Source organism: Tinamus guttatus, unplaced genomic scaffold, assembly GCF_059628265.1.
Source record: "Tinamus guttatus ecotype Peru unplaced genomic scaffold, ASM5962826v1 Tinamus_guttatus_pri_ptg000649l, whole genome shotgun sequence".
In the NCBI taxonomy this organism is placed as follows: Eukaryota; Metazoa; Chordata; class Aves; order Tinamiformes; family Tinamidae; genus Tinamus; species Tinamus guttatus.
Window position 1 is genome coordinate 524,293 of NW_028289183.1, and position 16,459 is coordinate 540,751.

At 41.7% G+C, this 16,459-nt stretch overlaps 1 protein-coding gene across 1 annotated transcript in view; it reads right to left on the minus strand.

Moving 5' to 3' along the window:
* Window positions 1-16,459, minus strand: part of DNAH9 (dynein axonemal heavy chain 9) — a 165,968-nt gene that overhangs the window by 62,281 nt on the left and 87,228 nt on the right. The window contains exons 50-53 of the mRNA XM_088535859.1: window positions 14,819-15,244; window positions 11,892-12,011; window positions 2,027-2,215; window positions 604-839 (exon numbers count right to left, since the gene is read on the minus strand). Of these exons, the coding sequence (XP_088391985.1) occupies window positions 604-839; window positions 2,027-2,215; window positions 11,892-12,011; window positions 14,819-15,244 (971 nt within the window). The remainder of the gene's footprint in view (window positions 1-603; window positions 840-2,026; window positions 2,216-11,891; window positions 12,012-14,818; window positions 15,245-16,459) is intronic.

Here is a 16,459-nt window from a genome sequence, read left to right on the forward strand (position 1 = left end):
AGTGTTCTAACACAGAGTGAGCTAAACATCCCCAAATCTACATGCACTCTCGAGCTTTTGTGTGTCTCAGCTGTTGCAGATGTTTTGCTCTGTATGATTAACAAATCTTAGGGCACAGGCCCAAACGGGGATGTGAATCTGGGTCCATTCCATGCCAGCAGTGTGTCCTCATGAGTGACTTAGCCCAGCTGGTCTTCAGGGCATGGGGACCCTCAAATCAACTTCACCTTCCAAGACCAGGTCTCTGTCCTTCTCAGCCCTATTCACCCGCCTCGTTGAAACCGAGTCGGGCAGCAACACATTAGCGTGAGCCTGAGGGACGATGCCATAATCCTGCATGGAGCTCAGTCCCCAGCAGATCCCTCTTCTCATTTTCTGTTTTAGAGGAGTTGCTATGGTAACTTGACCAAGCACTAAACAGCCCCTCTATTTAATGAGAAATCTCTATCATTTTGGTAATGAATAAACAGCTAATGTACAAATACATTTGAGAGTTCTCCTCAATGTAATTTGCTCAGATGGCTGCCGTCAAACATATTCTATTCATCCAGGATGAGTGATAAGCATGAGAAGATATTATTATGCGATAAGGCTCATATTTACCCCTTCTGCCCAATTCGGATCACTCGGAGATCTTCACCATACTTGGTTTTGATCCATTTGATACCCTGGAGCTGAGGATCCACCATGAGTGGCCAGCGTTCACAGTTTGTGAGAATGGTGGCATTTTCTGTGGACATCCGATCAGCTGGCAGGCCCTCGTTCTGCCAAGCTGCTACATCAGCATCGTCTGTCAGCATGCTCAGAGGGTCCAAAGACGGAGTGACAGGGATTGGGATCTGGAAGAAAAGCAGAAATGTTCCCTGGTGTGTCAGTACAAAGCTGTGAGAGCTATCTGAAATATATTCCAAAGACAAACAAGCAGACCAATTCAAGAAAATTCAGCGTAATTAAAAACTGAGCAGTCTTATCTCTCAGTGCTTTGCCATTTTACAGGATAGTTTTGATCTAGTATTAAAAGCTCTCCCACTCCTGTTGCGAACAAACATAAATTATACAGAAAACACAAAAATTTTTGCCTGTAGTGTACTAAGCGCACGAAGCCGTCTCAACCCAGCAGAACAGGTTCAGATCACACTTTGCAGTGCACAAAGTCTTTGAAATGACAGCTTTGAAGAATATAATTAACACCCTCATAAGCCTGCTGTTGTGCTGCAAAATGGCATTAGCAGTTCTAGAAACACTTCTCTGACATGGGAGGCCACTTCTGGACGTGACAACCAGTTAAGTTATCTGTGACAGTCATCTGAAGAGAAGAGGCCTTCAGTTTTTGAATGGGAAAACAGGCACTTCCTTGAAAATTCTAAGCACAAGTCAGGCCATTTTTTGAAGCAATATTGCTTTAAAAAAAAAAAAAAAAAAAAAAAAAAAAAAAAACTATGTTCTTGGCTTAGTATTAAAAAAAAAAAGAAGCATTTTTTTTCTCTCCTCTCTCATCCTATGGAACTTGCTGCTTTTCTCAGCTTTCTAGTTTAGGCAGTATTCAATAGACTGCTTAGTTATGGCCTTATTTAAAATCTCTTGGCTTTTTTTTTTTAACCAGGATTTACAATGCTCCATTAGGTATTGATGCACAGAAAGCTCCGTCCTGCAGGAGGCTGAGCACTTGGATTTATTGATACACGAGGGGAACTGGTAAAAATTATCTAAGCTTAGTTAAACAAGTTTGAAATATGCCTGTCTCCATCCAATCTGAGCAATAAGACATCGCTGAAATCTGCTGAGAGGCAGGGCCAACAAGAACAGAACCAATGTCCAGCATGAAGGACTGTCTGGAGTCTTTCTAGGCCTACCAGGGAACAAGAAATCACAAGCAGTGAATGAAGTGTGGCTATGTCCTCCTCCCCACCCCAGCATGGCAGGGATTCAAGGGGTGCACCTCATTTAGAAGGTCTCCTGCAGACACCAGAATTTATGTCCTTGTAATAACCAGTAACAACTGTTTTCCAGAGGAAGCAGGGCTTACTTTCAGCTGGTGCAAATAGGGCTTCCAGAGTCCATCCATGAGATCTTGCCTGTATTTCTTGGTGAAGTATCCCAGGTAGGAGACGAAGGCCGTAACCAGTAAGACATCCCCACACAAGGTGCTCTGCTGCCGTTTGAAATCCTTTATGGCTTCAGCCCATCTCACATTCTCAGAAGCCAGTCCCCTGACCTAGAATTTCCCAAGAAAAATTAGTTATTACAGTCGTTCTTCAAACAGTACGATCAGTATCCAGCCTCATTGTATGTCCTCATTGTATGATTTAAATGTCATTTGCTAAAGTTTAGAACCTGGGGATGGCAAATACACCACCACTACTTTGCTAAACTCCTGCTTCCGTTCCCCGAAAGACTGGCTGTACAATCCAATCTGAATTGCCTGCTTCAGATCTCGTTTGAAAATCATCAAGCAATGATCTATCACTTCTCTATCATGAATGTGCATAAGGACGCCTGCATAAAAAATCTGTATCTTTATATGAAATGGTAATTGCCCTATTGCCACAGATTCGCACCTTGTTAAACTCTCTCCCACCACTCAGAGCATTCCTCCAACACTCACAACCTTCGGTTACTCCATGTAATTTTTTATCACCCCAGTTACATGGCAGCTTGCCATTTTATGTGTGATTACAGCCCTCTTTGGTTGTTTTTCTTTTCACTAATATCCTGCTTGCAAGAAATTGCTCATGGACATTTTTCATAAGCAGTAGGATCTATCTCTACACACATGGCTAACTCCTTTGACCACTAATACTTTCTGGTATCTTACTGGTCCCTAATTCCTGCAATCATGTGGTTATCAGACACCCTATGAGACCCCCCCCTCCCCTTTTTTATTAATTTTCAAGAAGATTTTAGTCTTCGTAACTGAGAAACACAGCTTGAAAATCTGAATGAAGTGTACGGGTACACGATTCAGGTACACACGTCTGGAGAACCCAAAAGTGTTTTAAGTTGACCTCATATATTTTGAGGTCAACTCAACTATTTTTTTTGCAGTGCTTAAGATTATGTCAAATTCATAAATCACTCTCCTGATGTAAGGCTTCTCTGGAAACAACCATGCAGTTTACAAATTGACCGTATTTACAGGCCTCTATCAATAGCTGCCACCTGGCACTTCCTACTGTTCTTCTGTGTACAGTCTGCATCTGCTTATGGTTATTTCTCATTTCTTATGAGGGAAAAAAAAAAAAAAAACAACAACCTAGACCCTCCTCTTTCCTACATTTTGCAAACTTCCCAATTAAAGAGCTCCAATAAAATGTAATTATTATGACACTGGTGCCTTCTCCCGGGTCATAAGAAAATTGTTCAATAGGATCTGATCTAATATATATCCCAATGATATGCCTCACAAACAGCTGGAAAAACTAATTCCCTTCGGTTTGGATTATTTTGCTATATTGGGCTGATATACAGAACACAGGGCCTCAGCACAGAAAGACAACACATTCCGTATTTTCCTTCAGACCCTTTCTGAATTAAATTGTCATGATACCGTTGTACATTCCCAACTGACTTGCTCTGCTCCTAGAAGACTCTTACTGCTTTCTGGTTGTTAGGAGACTTATTTTAACTTCCAATTTAAGTTTACTCTTAACCAGCTTATACCATTAATTCTGGTGTAGACACCGTCCTCTGGCTTAAATATCTCTCCTTCTTCCCTCATGTTTACCTCCAGATGCCTTTATAGACAGCAAGGATTTTCTTGGGGATGTATTCTGACACATTAAGAAAGCAAAGATCCTCCAGCTTCACTCCGAAATACATAACCACAGGAACAGCTGTACTGGGTCAGGCCCAAGGTCCTCCGCCCTCGGCATCCTGTATGTTGACAGCAGGCATTAGCAAATGACTTGTGAAGAATACACAAGCAAGCATATGGTGATGGTCTCCTGATGTAGCCTCCTCGCTTCCAGCAACTGGAGGTTTAAGGAGTTTCTGAAACAGAGATTATGACTTTGTGTTTGATAGTCACTGCTCAATTTTTTCTTCATGACAGAGTGCAGGTCCCTGTGGAAACCAGCTCATCTTCTAGTGTCTACAGCATCCTGTGGCCTAGAATCCACAGTTTAACTATAGTTTGAATAAAAAGTTCTTCCTTTTGTGTGCTGCCTGACCTTTTCATTTGTTAGCAACCATTCTCACAATGTAAAAACAGTGAGTGATCTTTAAGTTTCACCTTCTCCATACCTCTCTAATTTCAAAGCCCTTGCTACCATTTTTACTGTGTCCTTCCAAGGCTGAAGAACTTGAGTCTGTACCGCTCCTCACACAGAGGCCTTTTGATTGTCCTTGCAATCTTTATCTTTATCAGATGATGCAATCTTTATCATCCAGTTTCTTCTTATTGTTACCTTTTCTGCATCATCTCCAATTCTATTATATCTTTTTAAGGTAGCAGCAGGGACAGACATATTTTGAACAGTTGCATGTTCAAAATTTATTCAGGATGGATTTATACATTAAGCTGGTGATCTTTTCTTTTTTGTTTTGTTCTCTCTTCTTTAGCCAATAAACCCTAACACTCAATTTCAGTTTGGGATTTGAGTTTGATTTTTTTTTCCTCTGGCAACACAGCGCTCGCTTAATCACAGAACTCTATCTCCAACACTTAATTCCTGTATGATAACTAGCTCAGTATCTTTCACTCTTTATGTAAAGTGAGCACTAATTTTTTTTCCAGTGTACATTGCATTTATCCACCCTGCATTTCTCCTGGTATTTTATTCCTCCATTATTTGACATTATTTCTACAATTATTTGTAGACAGTCTTTATCTTTTTCCTGTATTCATGTTCTTAAACTACACAACCTGCTTACTCACCACCTTTTCCACTTCATTTACCCCTATGAACAGAAGAACTAACAGATACCAGCAAAATATCCCTGGTGGCCTCCTTGCCCTGACAAAGCTGACCATTTCTAAGAAACTGAGGAAAACTGCCTTCTAAGCAGTTTAACTCCTTCTAAGAACACAAAGAAAAGATGCAGATTTTCTATTCCCCTCTTCATCCTCAAGCCCTGCCATAAACCTGTTCCAATACATCTTTCTTACGGCTGTATTACTAGTGAGGCAAAGCCTCCACAAATACATTCAAGTGGTCCTCATTGGTTGCTGACCAATAAGCTCCTAATTTTAGATACAAATGTCTACCATTAGTTCATAATACACAGCAACACCTTGCATTAATGGATTGCATTCCATTACTATTGCAATTTCCAGGTCATCCAGTTATTTCAACTGTAATTATGCTTCCTCATTTGTATGAATTTCCTTTATTTTCTTTTTCTCCATCTTATGGTTTGCCTTACGCATGCTCCCATGCTCGCTGAAATACAACATGAGAAGGCAAGAAACGCTCAGGGGCATTCAGAATACCTGCTCTGCTCTTGTTCTGTCCAGACACTGGTTTGGGACCACAGCTGTAGTCTAGCTGAAACTAGACACAGCCTGATCTCTCTCTGCCTGACTGTTCCCATATTGGCTAGCCAAAACAGAAATAAAGCATTACTCTTTAATTTTAGGATCATATCTAGATTAGCCTTAGTCTCAAACCCACTAATAACACATCGGAGTTCACTTCCACCATCTTTACTTTGCTTCTTTTAAACCTGTAGGTTTTTTCTCCTGTCTCCTTGAGAAGGTCAGTTCTCATATTACCCCCACAGTACTCAGCCTAAAAGACTACAAAGCCTTTGCTGATCTATTTTTTTTTAATACTAGTAGCCTCTCTACTTATTCCTAATTAATTTCTTCCAGTGTATTTTCATCCTTACGTCCTGGTGGTCTTTTCTTCATTAATTTTTTTCCTTCGCATGGGTCACAGACTACTGACAGTTTTAGTATCTTAAAGAAATCCCTAGGGTCATCATCAACAGACTCTAGAACTCATTGGAATTCTTTTTATTAAGCAAGTAGCAAATTTAAAACCATTGCATTTGATTACTTCTAGCTCTTTGGTAATAAGGGATAGTGAGCAATCATTCCCTATTCACCTTCTGCATATCATTCATGATTTTATAGGCTCTGTCGCATCCATCCATACACCAGCTCTTTTCCAAGCTGAAGAGTCATAATCTATTTCCTCTCTTCACAAACCAAAGCTGTTATATACTTCTTTGTACTTTTTCTAGGTCACTTAGAGCCTTCTGAGATGGGCTAACCAGCACTGTGTGCAGCACGCAAGGTACAGGCACACCATAGATGTAGAGTGATATAATGATCATTTAATCTTTCTTCTCCAACCTTTTCCTACTAATTCCTAATACTCAGTTTGCCTTTTTATCTCCAGCTGAGTACTACACTGCTGTTTCTGAGAACTCTCTAAAATGACTCCAAGAGCTCTTCTCTAAGTGATAATAGTCCATAGAGTCTATTGATGTAAATGCATAATTAGGGTTCATTTTCCATGCATGCATTATTTTGCATTTACCATCACTAAATTTTATCTGCAACGTTAACACGTATCAACCCACAAATATTCCCATTTACCACGCTCCCTTTTCTGGTTCACAGATCACTAAACTTTACCTGCCTCTGGCCCCTTGGAGTCTGAAGCTGGTTTCCTAGGTTGTCTTCATGATATGCCAAATTGAAATGAAGGCAAGAGTGAATGTAAAAGTTAAGCTTGCCTTCATCTCCCTTGGTTCACTTTTCAACCCCAAGTAGCCACTAGCTGAATTTATTAAACACATTCTTTATACAACCTCAATTTTCTTTTTTTCCCTCAAATTCCAGGGACATTGATCTGCCCACACAGATCAACACAGGTGCCATAACGTGGATGTCTAATGAACTGCACGTCAGCAAGGGCTACCAGGATCTCTTCCTAGATCAAACCCAGAGATGACATGGAAGAAGATACATCCTGCACAGCAGTTAACTGGGATGGGTTCTTGCAGCCTGCAAAACAGCCATTTTTGACAGCAATGACACAACTTGTTCTAGTCTGCATTTACAACTGATCACGTGGAGCTCCTTCAGCTATGACCCCGGCTAGCAGCTGTTCACAACATGAGCTTGGTCGCTGCTACCTGCAGAGATGCCTGGTCCTTCAATGAACCCAAAGAAATGCAAATAACAACAGATCCCAGGGCAGAGTTGGGGAGGACGTGGGATGATCTGGGATCCCATATCACCACTCCTCCAGCTTTGCTCTCCATCCTCTGACAAGAACAACGGGATTTCATTGATAATTGAGACATCCTTTAAATAAACAGCATCACTAGTACGCTATGATGTAAACACTGCAGCTAGCATCTCTGCTGCAGGCTGGGGACGGCTGCCTTCCTGTGGACTGGCCTCCTCCATCCTCCTCTCCCCAGAAGCTTCATGGAACTGTTCCCATCAGCAGAAACACCCCTGACCTTGTCCAGGCTTTTAGATTGCCCTGATCCTAATCCTATTGCCCTGTTGTCATTTTCCATACGTTCAACAAGAAGCAGGGACTATGGTCATTGCCCCCTGCCACGTCTTGCAGCTCCGTGGCAGTATGGGGGAGCACAGGGACCTTCCTCTCTTTATAATTGAATCACAGCTGGCAAAAGCCAAATTCCTCCTCCCACTAAAGCTCCATATGGGAACACCAGAGTCATTTATTCAGGGGCTACCATGGAGGCACAAGTCTGATCTGACAGCCTGCTCTCCTCTCCCAAGTGTAATGAGACAGAGTGGCTGGATTTAGTTTGAACGACTTTGTGTGACAGTGGCTAATGCTGCCTGCAGGACCTGGTGCTTGATCTGCTCTGGGAGCAGGACACTCACTCCAGCGGCTGTCGTTGCAATGCGCCTCCAGGTACATTGTAAAAAGTATTTTTGCAAGAGGGAAGTCAGAGCCCTCATTATGGTAGCAAGACATAAAACACTTCCATCCAACATACCCTCGCTCCGAGCCTGAGGTTGGAGAGCTGAAGGTGACAGTCCCTTGATATAAGCTCTAGTCTTAAGACAAAGCTAGCAGAGAGAGTCCCTGCAGGAAAGGCTCCCAGGTAGGTCATACACATGTGCTGCTAAGTCTTTTAATCATTTCCATATTTTTCCTGGCACAGCTGCACAGGGTTAAGAGGGCTGGAAAGGAAGGAACCGCAGAAAGATAATTTGTGCACCTTATTTGCAGTATTAGGAGAGCTTCAAGCACCATTCAAATATCTTTTTAACCTTTGCATTTGGAGACATCACAGCAGCAGACAGTAAATGGGATGGATATCTATTTTTCTTCCCTTGTTTGCTGTCACGGCCTTTCTTAGGCTGTGCATTCTTTGGAGCAGCAGGTTGGCTTTCCGTTGTGTTTTGCATGTGTACGTATATCCCTCAGCAAGCCAAAGACGGAAACACAACCCAAAATATCCCACTCTATCCTCCTTTCCTCTATAAAAACACAGGGCTGACATTGGCTTCTCTAAACTCTCAGCATCTAATCTGTTATCAATGGTTTTGGCTGTCAGGCTGAAGAATTTACCCAGGCAGATGATATTTGCTAGCTCAAAATCAATATGAAATACACTGTTTTTACAGCAAAATCCAGCCAGGACTCATCTTCCTAATCACTGAAAAGACTGTGCCAGTTGTATGATGCTCCAGAACTGTATGATCCTGAATGAAGGAACAGAGATTTGCCTCCTAACTTGACTTCTCGTCCCGCCTAGGGTGATTTAGACAGTGCAAGCAGGAGATGCTAAGTCAGCAGGCTTTTCACTTGCCTCAAAGGGCATTTACCCATTTACCCAGATTTACTTTTTTTTTTTTTTTTTTCTGAAATGATGAAGTGAAGAGGAATTTCCACCTGATGCTAGAGGGGATGAGGTCTTGGTACCAGGCCTGGGAAGGGGTGGAAGAAGGTAACACTGGCAGATTACACAGAAAATGAAGTTCAGCTTTTCTCAGCTGCGCATGTAGAGGATACAGCTTGGGGAAACTCTCCATGCTTTCAAACACAGGGCAAAACTGCTCTTCAAAACAATTTCTCTGGGCATCACCTTCCTGAGCATAGGAGTTTGTGACAAGTCAGTCCCCAATATGGCAATGTACTGTACTTGAACAAAAGTCTACATTCCGTTTAAATGAAAATGGCATTGAAAAATAACCATCTTATTTAAAAATGCAAAGCCTAAACACACAAAATATCCTATATCTGCTTCAAAATCAAACGAGTCTATTCCACCAAGTTCTCTTAATGCAAAGATCAGGCCAGATGCTCATGAATCCTCCTTTTTCCTTTAACAATTTTCTATTTGCTTCTCTAGGAGTAGTTTCAATAAGAGATTTGAAACCTAATCATCCGAACATTCTACTTTTGGTATAAAATACTGAAATAAATGTAGGAACGTCCAGTGTCATCTACTGGTGGAAAGAAAGAACAGTGCAGTATTTGTGTTTGCACAGCACCAAAGAGGAGTGTGGTGCAAAAAGCAGTTTGTGCTTAATTGTTTTGGGATTGCTTTAATGACTTCAGGATTTCTATGCTTGTTACCATAACATCCAATATGGAGACTTCATTACACTGCCCTTATAATGAGAATATTCTTTGAAAACTGGTCATCAGGTCATCCAAAGCATTTTAAAGAAAAGGAATACAGAGCTTTTAAAGACAAAGGAGCTAAACTGCTATATGAAGTCATCTACCAATAACATTTCTATATAATGAAATATTTGGAAGATTATTTCACAGTTAAACTGACTCCAGCACCAACAAAACAAATACTGCTTTTAAGCATGTGTTGACCCGAAGCCTGTGAGCAGTCACAGTTAATTGGTAAGGTAATGAATATGCTTAAAGGCAAGATTACTCCCAAAATTGTTGCTTCCCAGACTGTGCTGTCCACAAAACAAACACAGTACTATCAAACTACAGGTAGACACATATATTACCAGGAAAATCTTAATTCCAATTAAAAAAAAAGAGTTTCCAAAATTTGGTTCCAATGTCTTATCTGCATTTCAGAACCAAAATTCTTTCTTTCAGTAGATTATTAAGGTGTGCGTTCCTTATGACAGAACATATGCAATGTGACAATCCATCTCGCTAAAAATATTTTCTTATTTTATTTTTCAAGGACAATTTTGGTAGTATAACAAAGTCCCCTTTCCTCCCTTGCAAAAAATGTAAGGTATTTCCTTATCAAAATTACACCTGAATGAAGACTTACATTTTAAGACAAGAATATGCATTGCAAGCATGTATCTTCAAGAATTCAGCTTGTTTGTTACAGTGGTATCAACAAAGATGAAATTAAGCTATCTTTAGTGTAAAAAAATACATACATATGGAAAAAAAATCAAACCATTATTTCTATGCTGTATTTTTCATGAAACATTTTCTTTCTGTATTTCGCATTTACTGATTTATAAATGGCTCAGAACCACAAACTACCTCCACATCACGTGTTACAGTTAAACAGGATTTTGTTCGGTTGCAGAAAGACACAAGGAAACAGTCATGCTGCAAAATCTCCCTAGAAATATAAACTGCTCTTTCAAATAAAATGCTACTTTCTCATGTTAATTAAAGGCTTTGGAAGCATTCAGTGAGATTTAACCTGAAGAACATGAAAACCTAAAACTTATTCTCTGGCTGCGTAAGAGATCTGCATCAGTACAGGAAGGGACTTATCTGCTGTTTGTCTTTGACTCCTGATATCTGAGTGTATCACAGGCCTGTCTGCATTCCCCTGCAGAGCTGCTGTCTGTGCTACCGAGGTGCTGTGCTCCTAATTTCCAAAGGAGGCACATGGAGTTTTTGCAGACAGGTGAGCTGTGCATTTTTCGGGAGCACTAAGATGCCCCAGTAGATGCAGGTTTTTTCAGGTGCCCAGATTCCTCTGGAAACACCCAGAAATCTAAATCGCTTTGAAAATTCAGGCTAAAGTAATTTGCTGAACATCCCATCTGTCTGAAGGCAGAAAATGGAGAACTGAACACAAATTCCAAGGTGCTGGGCAAAAACTTAACTGCTTGACTATCTCTTCTCTCTATCACTACAGACTCCATGAGGATAGATGACTACTTTTCACACAAATTCCTGCCCATCACAGCCAAAGTCTGGTAAAAATTAGTAGAAAAATCTGTCTTCTTCATTATGTATAGAAATACTTTTGTATTTTGCCACCAGCCATGCAAGCAGAAGTAGCTTTAGCAACAAGAGGGCAACCTGCAGAGCTCGAGTAGAAGAGAGGCTCCTCACACCCTTGATTCCTTGCTTGAGACAGAGCTGTCTTGCTCCAGACTGCAGCCAGAGCAAAAAAACAAAATATAAAGCAGTAAAGGGAGAGAATAGGTTGTGAGCTGGTGCTAACAGGACAGCATGAACAGAAGCTGTTAGCTCTTAGTCTCTTATCTGTGAAACAGCGACACGGGCATTGCCCCAGCACAGGGCTAGGAGGCCAGATTGTTTGAAGATACAACAGACTGTGATGCATATCGATGCACTGATAACAGGGACATATGCCTTTTTTTTTTCTCCTTTCACTATTTTTTTTTGTGATTTTAAACCCCACAAATGCTATAACAAGCTCCTTCCCTTGTTTTAAAGATACAATCTTTGGGTCACATACTTTTGACACAACAATATTTGACCATGCAATTAAGTACTAAAAATATGAGAGCTGTGAGGAGAGTACAGCCAGGCAGTTCTCTGTAAATACATACAGAGCTTACCCAGATCTATAAAAACAGCCAATGCAAAATCACTTTCATTACTGGAACTTGCTGCAATGCAGGAAATATAATGTATTCTAAAAAAAAAAAAATTAGAGGATGTAATGTACTGTGCACATGGTTTGCATCTCAGTGGCACCTGACAACTTCCATTCATACAGTTAAAGTTCCATCTGCTGATACTCACCAGACGATTTGCAAGGGAGATGGTACAGGCTGTAGCTTCAACTTCTTGCTGACATTTGAGTTTGTCTGAAGTGGCCTTCTCAAACTTGGCTGTGAGCTTTTTCAGGTTTTCATTGAGGCGCTGCGTATGAAAGGAAGGAGAATACAGCAGTACTTAAGGATATGCCTACTCAAAATACCATTTTTTTCCAATAAAAACATCCAAAAGTTGTATCTGACTTGTTGAGGGACAGACATCCCTGTCACAGCCACAGCTTGCAGGACTCCCAAGCTTGGCAAGTGTGCCTACTCCCTTGAAAGAGACCATCAGCAACGTGGAAAGCTGGGTTAGCCAAGCTCCATCACAAGCTCCCACTGAACAGTGGGAGATAAGTTTGAAGCATCTCCAGGCTGCATCTTTAGCACCTGGGAGCAACACAGAGAAATTGATAAAGTTCTTCAACCCTTCAGAGTGTGTGTAACAAGGCAGGTTTCCAGGTGAAAAGTTCAATCAGATGCATTCTTAGATGGAACCATCACACATCCAGGCTGGCTGGAAAGAGCTGCAGCGCTGGGAAGTTGCAGAAAGAACCTAAACCCCTTGGACCTTACAGTGCTCCTCATTCAATAAGAGAAAAAACAAACAAACAGCTGGGCTTGGACAGAGGTGCTCACACTTTGGTCTAAAACAAATGAACTTCTCCCATGAGTTCTTGGAATATTTTACTTTTGAGATAAGAGAAGTAGAGGTAATAATCGATTTTATCTGTACCCAAAGCAAACTGTTTAAGGCTAAATGACTGTAAATTAACACTGAGCTAAGCACTAGAAACAAACTCAAAAATGAAAAGGATTATACTAAGGATATCTATAGTTCTCCATTAGCTTAGAGAACTCAAAACAGTCTTTAATTGGCTTAGGATTAATAACACAAATAGTCTGTGTCTTCTCATGTGTAATGAATATATTTACATAAACATGTTCAAATACAGAAAAATGCCATTACACATGTGATATCTGATCAGTGAATACCTATAAGCCTTTCAAGAAGAAATCATAAGTACAGTATTGTCCTATACTGTCAGATAGGCTCTATAGTAACATACAAGAATATCTACACATTTGGTGTGTAAATGTGAGTATGTAACTTGCTTATACATCCATCTTGCTTCCCTATAGCACAAGCTACCATATTCTCCAGGCAAAAAAAAGGAGAGTGGAAGGTGCTTAGTATTTGTGATGACAAGAATTTTTCGTTTACTGCTCCAAATGCTCTGAGCCAGGTTCTGAGCATGACTTCGCTGTAGTCAGTGAAGCTCTCCAAGGTATCTTGGCTTGATCTGCAAGGCTCTACCTCCCCATCCACCCACACATGCTGCACACTGAGCACGATGTCATTACCCATTGCACTGAGGGGGAAAAAAAAATCACTTAAAATAGTCAGTTTTGCAAGTGTATTCCAGTGGAGTACCACTAATCCCCCCAAAGATTTCCATTTGCTTTATCAAAATCCCACTTCTTTAAAAAAGCTCAGGCATTAAAAAGTTTGGAAACAAGCAGAGTAAAGGGATCCAAATAGTTCCCTAGTGCCGTATTTCACATCCAAGATGAGAGAACTAGAGGCTAAATACCTCTAAATCCATTCCTCCTTCAGGTTGTGAGTACACTCTTCCATTTTATCTGCAGTGGAAAGAAGCTAGATTTTATATATTTTTAATTAAAAGCATAGTGATAATTTCAAGAAGAAACTCTAGGATATATCAAGAGGGCTAATGCTATGATGCACAGGTGTAACAAGTAAGTGGGTGAATCCAGCTGGAGTAGCTGGTCTGGCTGTGCAGACAGACATTTTAAGGACATTTTATTAAAGATACAAAGTTCTCAGTTGCACCATGCTAGCAACATAGCAGGGCTGAGAATGCACTTTGGAGAGGGGATTTTGCATGAATTATGCGGTCAGTATTAAAGTCTACCCACAAAGAAGCCTTTGATGGCAAAAAGGGCCTGCACAGCTGCCCAGATCTTAAAACAAAACAAAACAAACAAAAAAATTACACTACAAAAAACAACCAAGAAAGCAAATTTGGGAATGCAAATGACAAATGGCCTTGTGTTGGAAACAAACTGAAAAAAAAGTGAGGGATGGGATGCTATGCTGCTATCCCAGGGACTGCTTGGCTTTGACCTCTTCGTTGCTCTCCATCCTTCACTATGACTGGGCATCAGCTGCAGGTGGTGGGGGAGGAAAACCTGTTTTTAATGGAAAGATAATTCTAAGATGCCAAGGAGAAAGCATGGAAGCTGCTCTCTGCAGAAACGCACTTCTAATCACACAGTAATTTCTTGTATTCAGTGATCTTTTTTCTCTACTCTAAAGCAAGTATTGAAATTCTAAATAAGGGTGATGCATAAGATATGCCAACAGGGAGCCGTGCCGTAACAAATTACTAGAATCCCACTACAGCAGTCTTCAGCCTGCAAAATATAACTATTAACCGGCACTGTGCTGAGAGACAGAGGGGCCAGCCAACCTACTGCTTTTTTGTGTTACAAATACCCTAAATTAGTCTGTTTCCTTTTCCCTGCATCTATACGGCACGCTGAGGACATGCATTGCTTTGAGATGAAAGAACTTCCGAGGACTCATGAGTAGCGTGGTAAATATTTTAACTATTAGGAATAATAAGAACTAAAAATCAGCCTTCTTATTAAGGAGTAAGCAAGACAGAAACAGCAAAGATGAATTATAAAAGGCAGCAACATCTAGGAAAGTGAGATAAAAGACCACAATCTGTCAGATCCTCACAACTAGCCCTCTTAAAAAGTAGGGGTGGCAAGAGAAGCCCTATCCAAACGCTGAGGACTTCTCTCCCTGCGCAGCACCTGGCATGGCAGGTCCCACAGCAGGTCAAGCACAAGTCATAGCCTGCCTCGTTCTCTTCAACTTACAGCAATTTTGGCTTTGACGTTGGCCAGCTTGTCCTGGGCAGCCGCCAGCTCCGCGTTGGCCTTGCTCAGCGCCTGCCGCTTGGGCTCCACCTCACAGAAGACCTCGTGGAAACGCACTATGTTGATGACCCAGGAGCAGAGGCCGGCGGCCGCATAGGACTTGGTGGCCACGAGTTCGGGTTGGAACTGGGGATCCTGCAAATATGGCTGCAGGGCCTTGAGGCAGTTCTCGTGGATATTCTCCTTGTTAAACTTGATTAAGGCATCTAAGAAGCCGTCCACTCGGGCCATGGTAACTCTGGCTGCTTTCCAGCTCCTGTCCTTGGGAATCTTTCCAGAAGGGGCCATCAGCACCATCACAGCTGCAGTGACATTGCTAACGGCAGAAGGGGGTGATCCAAAGGACCTCAGCTCCGTCAGGTTCTTCTGAAAAGCGAAAACAAGGTGGTTAGACAAAAAACGAATAGGTTTTCTTTTTACTTAGCAACTAATAGAGTCAGGCTCCTGAGTTATCAATCTGTGCGAGGAGCTTTGAAGCCCGAAGCATGCTCTGAATTTTAAATATTGTGACTCATCACAGGCAGGCATCGAAACTCCCTAGCGGCCCCGCTGGCTCCTTAGGCCCAGATCATTTGTGTCCCTTCAGCATCCCAGCCAGCCCTCGGCCTAGGCTAATCATGCAGTGGCTTCAGATAGATCTCGGGAGAAAGCAGAGGAGAATCTTCCCCAGCTGCATGAACCGAGCAGAGCATCCTGGAGCCAGAAATAACTTAATTCAGGATGCTGATAAATGGCATTGCTGCCTGCTTGATCATCACTGCCTTTAAGTCACTGAGTTCATTGTACATGTGCTGAACTCCCTCCATCCTGCTCCCTGTATCCCACCCAGGATGAGCATAGTGCAGTTTTCCAGCTTAAACTCCAAACTTTTAGGTGTTCCCAGCCATCCTGCCATGGCCCACAGGGAGCCAGGGCCCTGCATTTACAGAAGGAACTAAAACACAAGCAGCAAAAAATGCTCTCTGGCTGCAGAATATCAGAAGTTGCGAAGTGCCATGCTGGAAGCCAAGGACCTCAAAGGGATTTTCTGCAGTCTGGCTGTGTAGGAATAGGGAAAAGAGAAAGCCTTACAGAGGACACGCTCTGTAAAACAGCCCCCGGCCCGCTAGAACTGCCTTGCAGATCTTCCCTTTGTGCTCCTGCGTTTCTACTGTTCCCATTCACCCTACTCAGTTTCAGTCCCTTTAGTTGAAGGTCTTCATCGGGAGAGAGGTCATTGCAATGAGCAGTGAGTCCCTACCAAAGGGGACATTCACCCCTCAAACGGCACAAGTTAACCATGGGGAATGCACTGGTCCATGGAGGGGGCTCCCATTTTCCAAACTGCCAACATAGGCAATTTCAGAAAGTCTCTGATATGAAGTAGAATGAATCTCAATCCATGCACAAAGTTCAGTCTTGGGGAAAACACAGATTTTCTAGCAGGACCTTGACACTGAGACAACATGCTGCTGTGAGATGATCTGCTGGCACTCCAAATCCTCTTTCTGCACCTATGTAAGTCAATTTTTACATAGAAATAAAAAGCAAAGTTAGGCCAGCTGTTCTAGATGACACGATATAGTCACAACAAAAATAAGA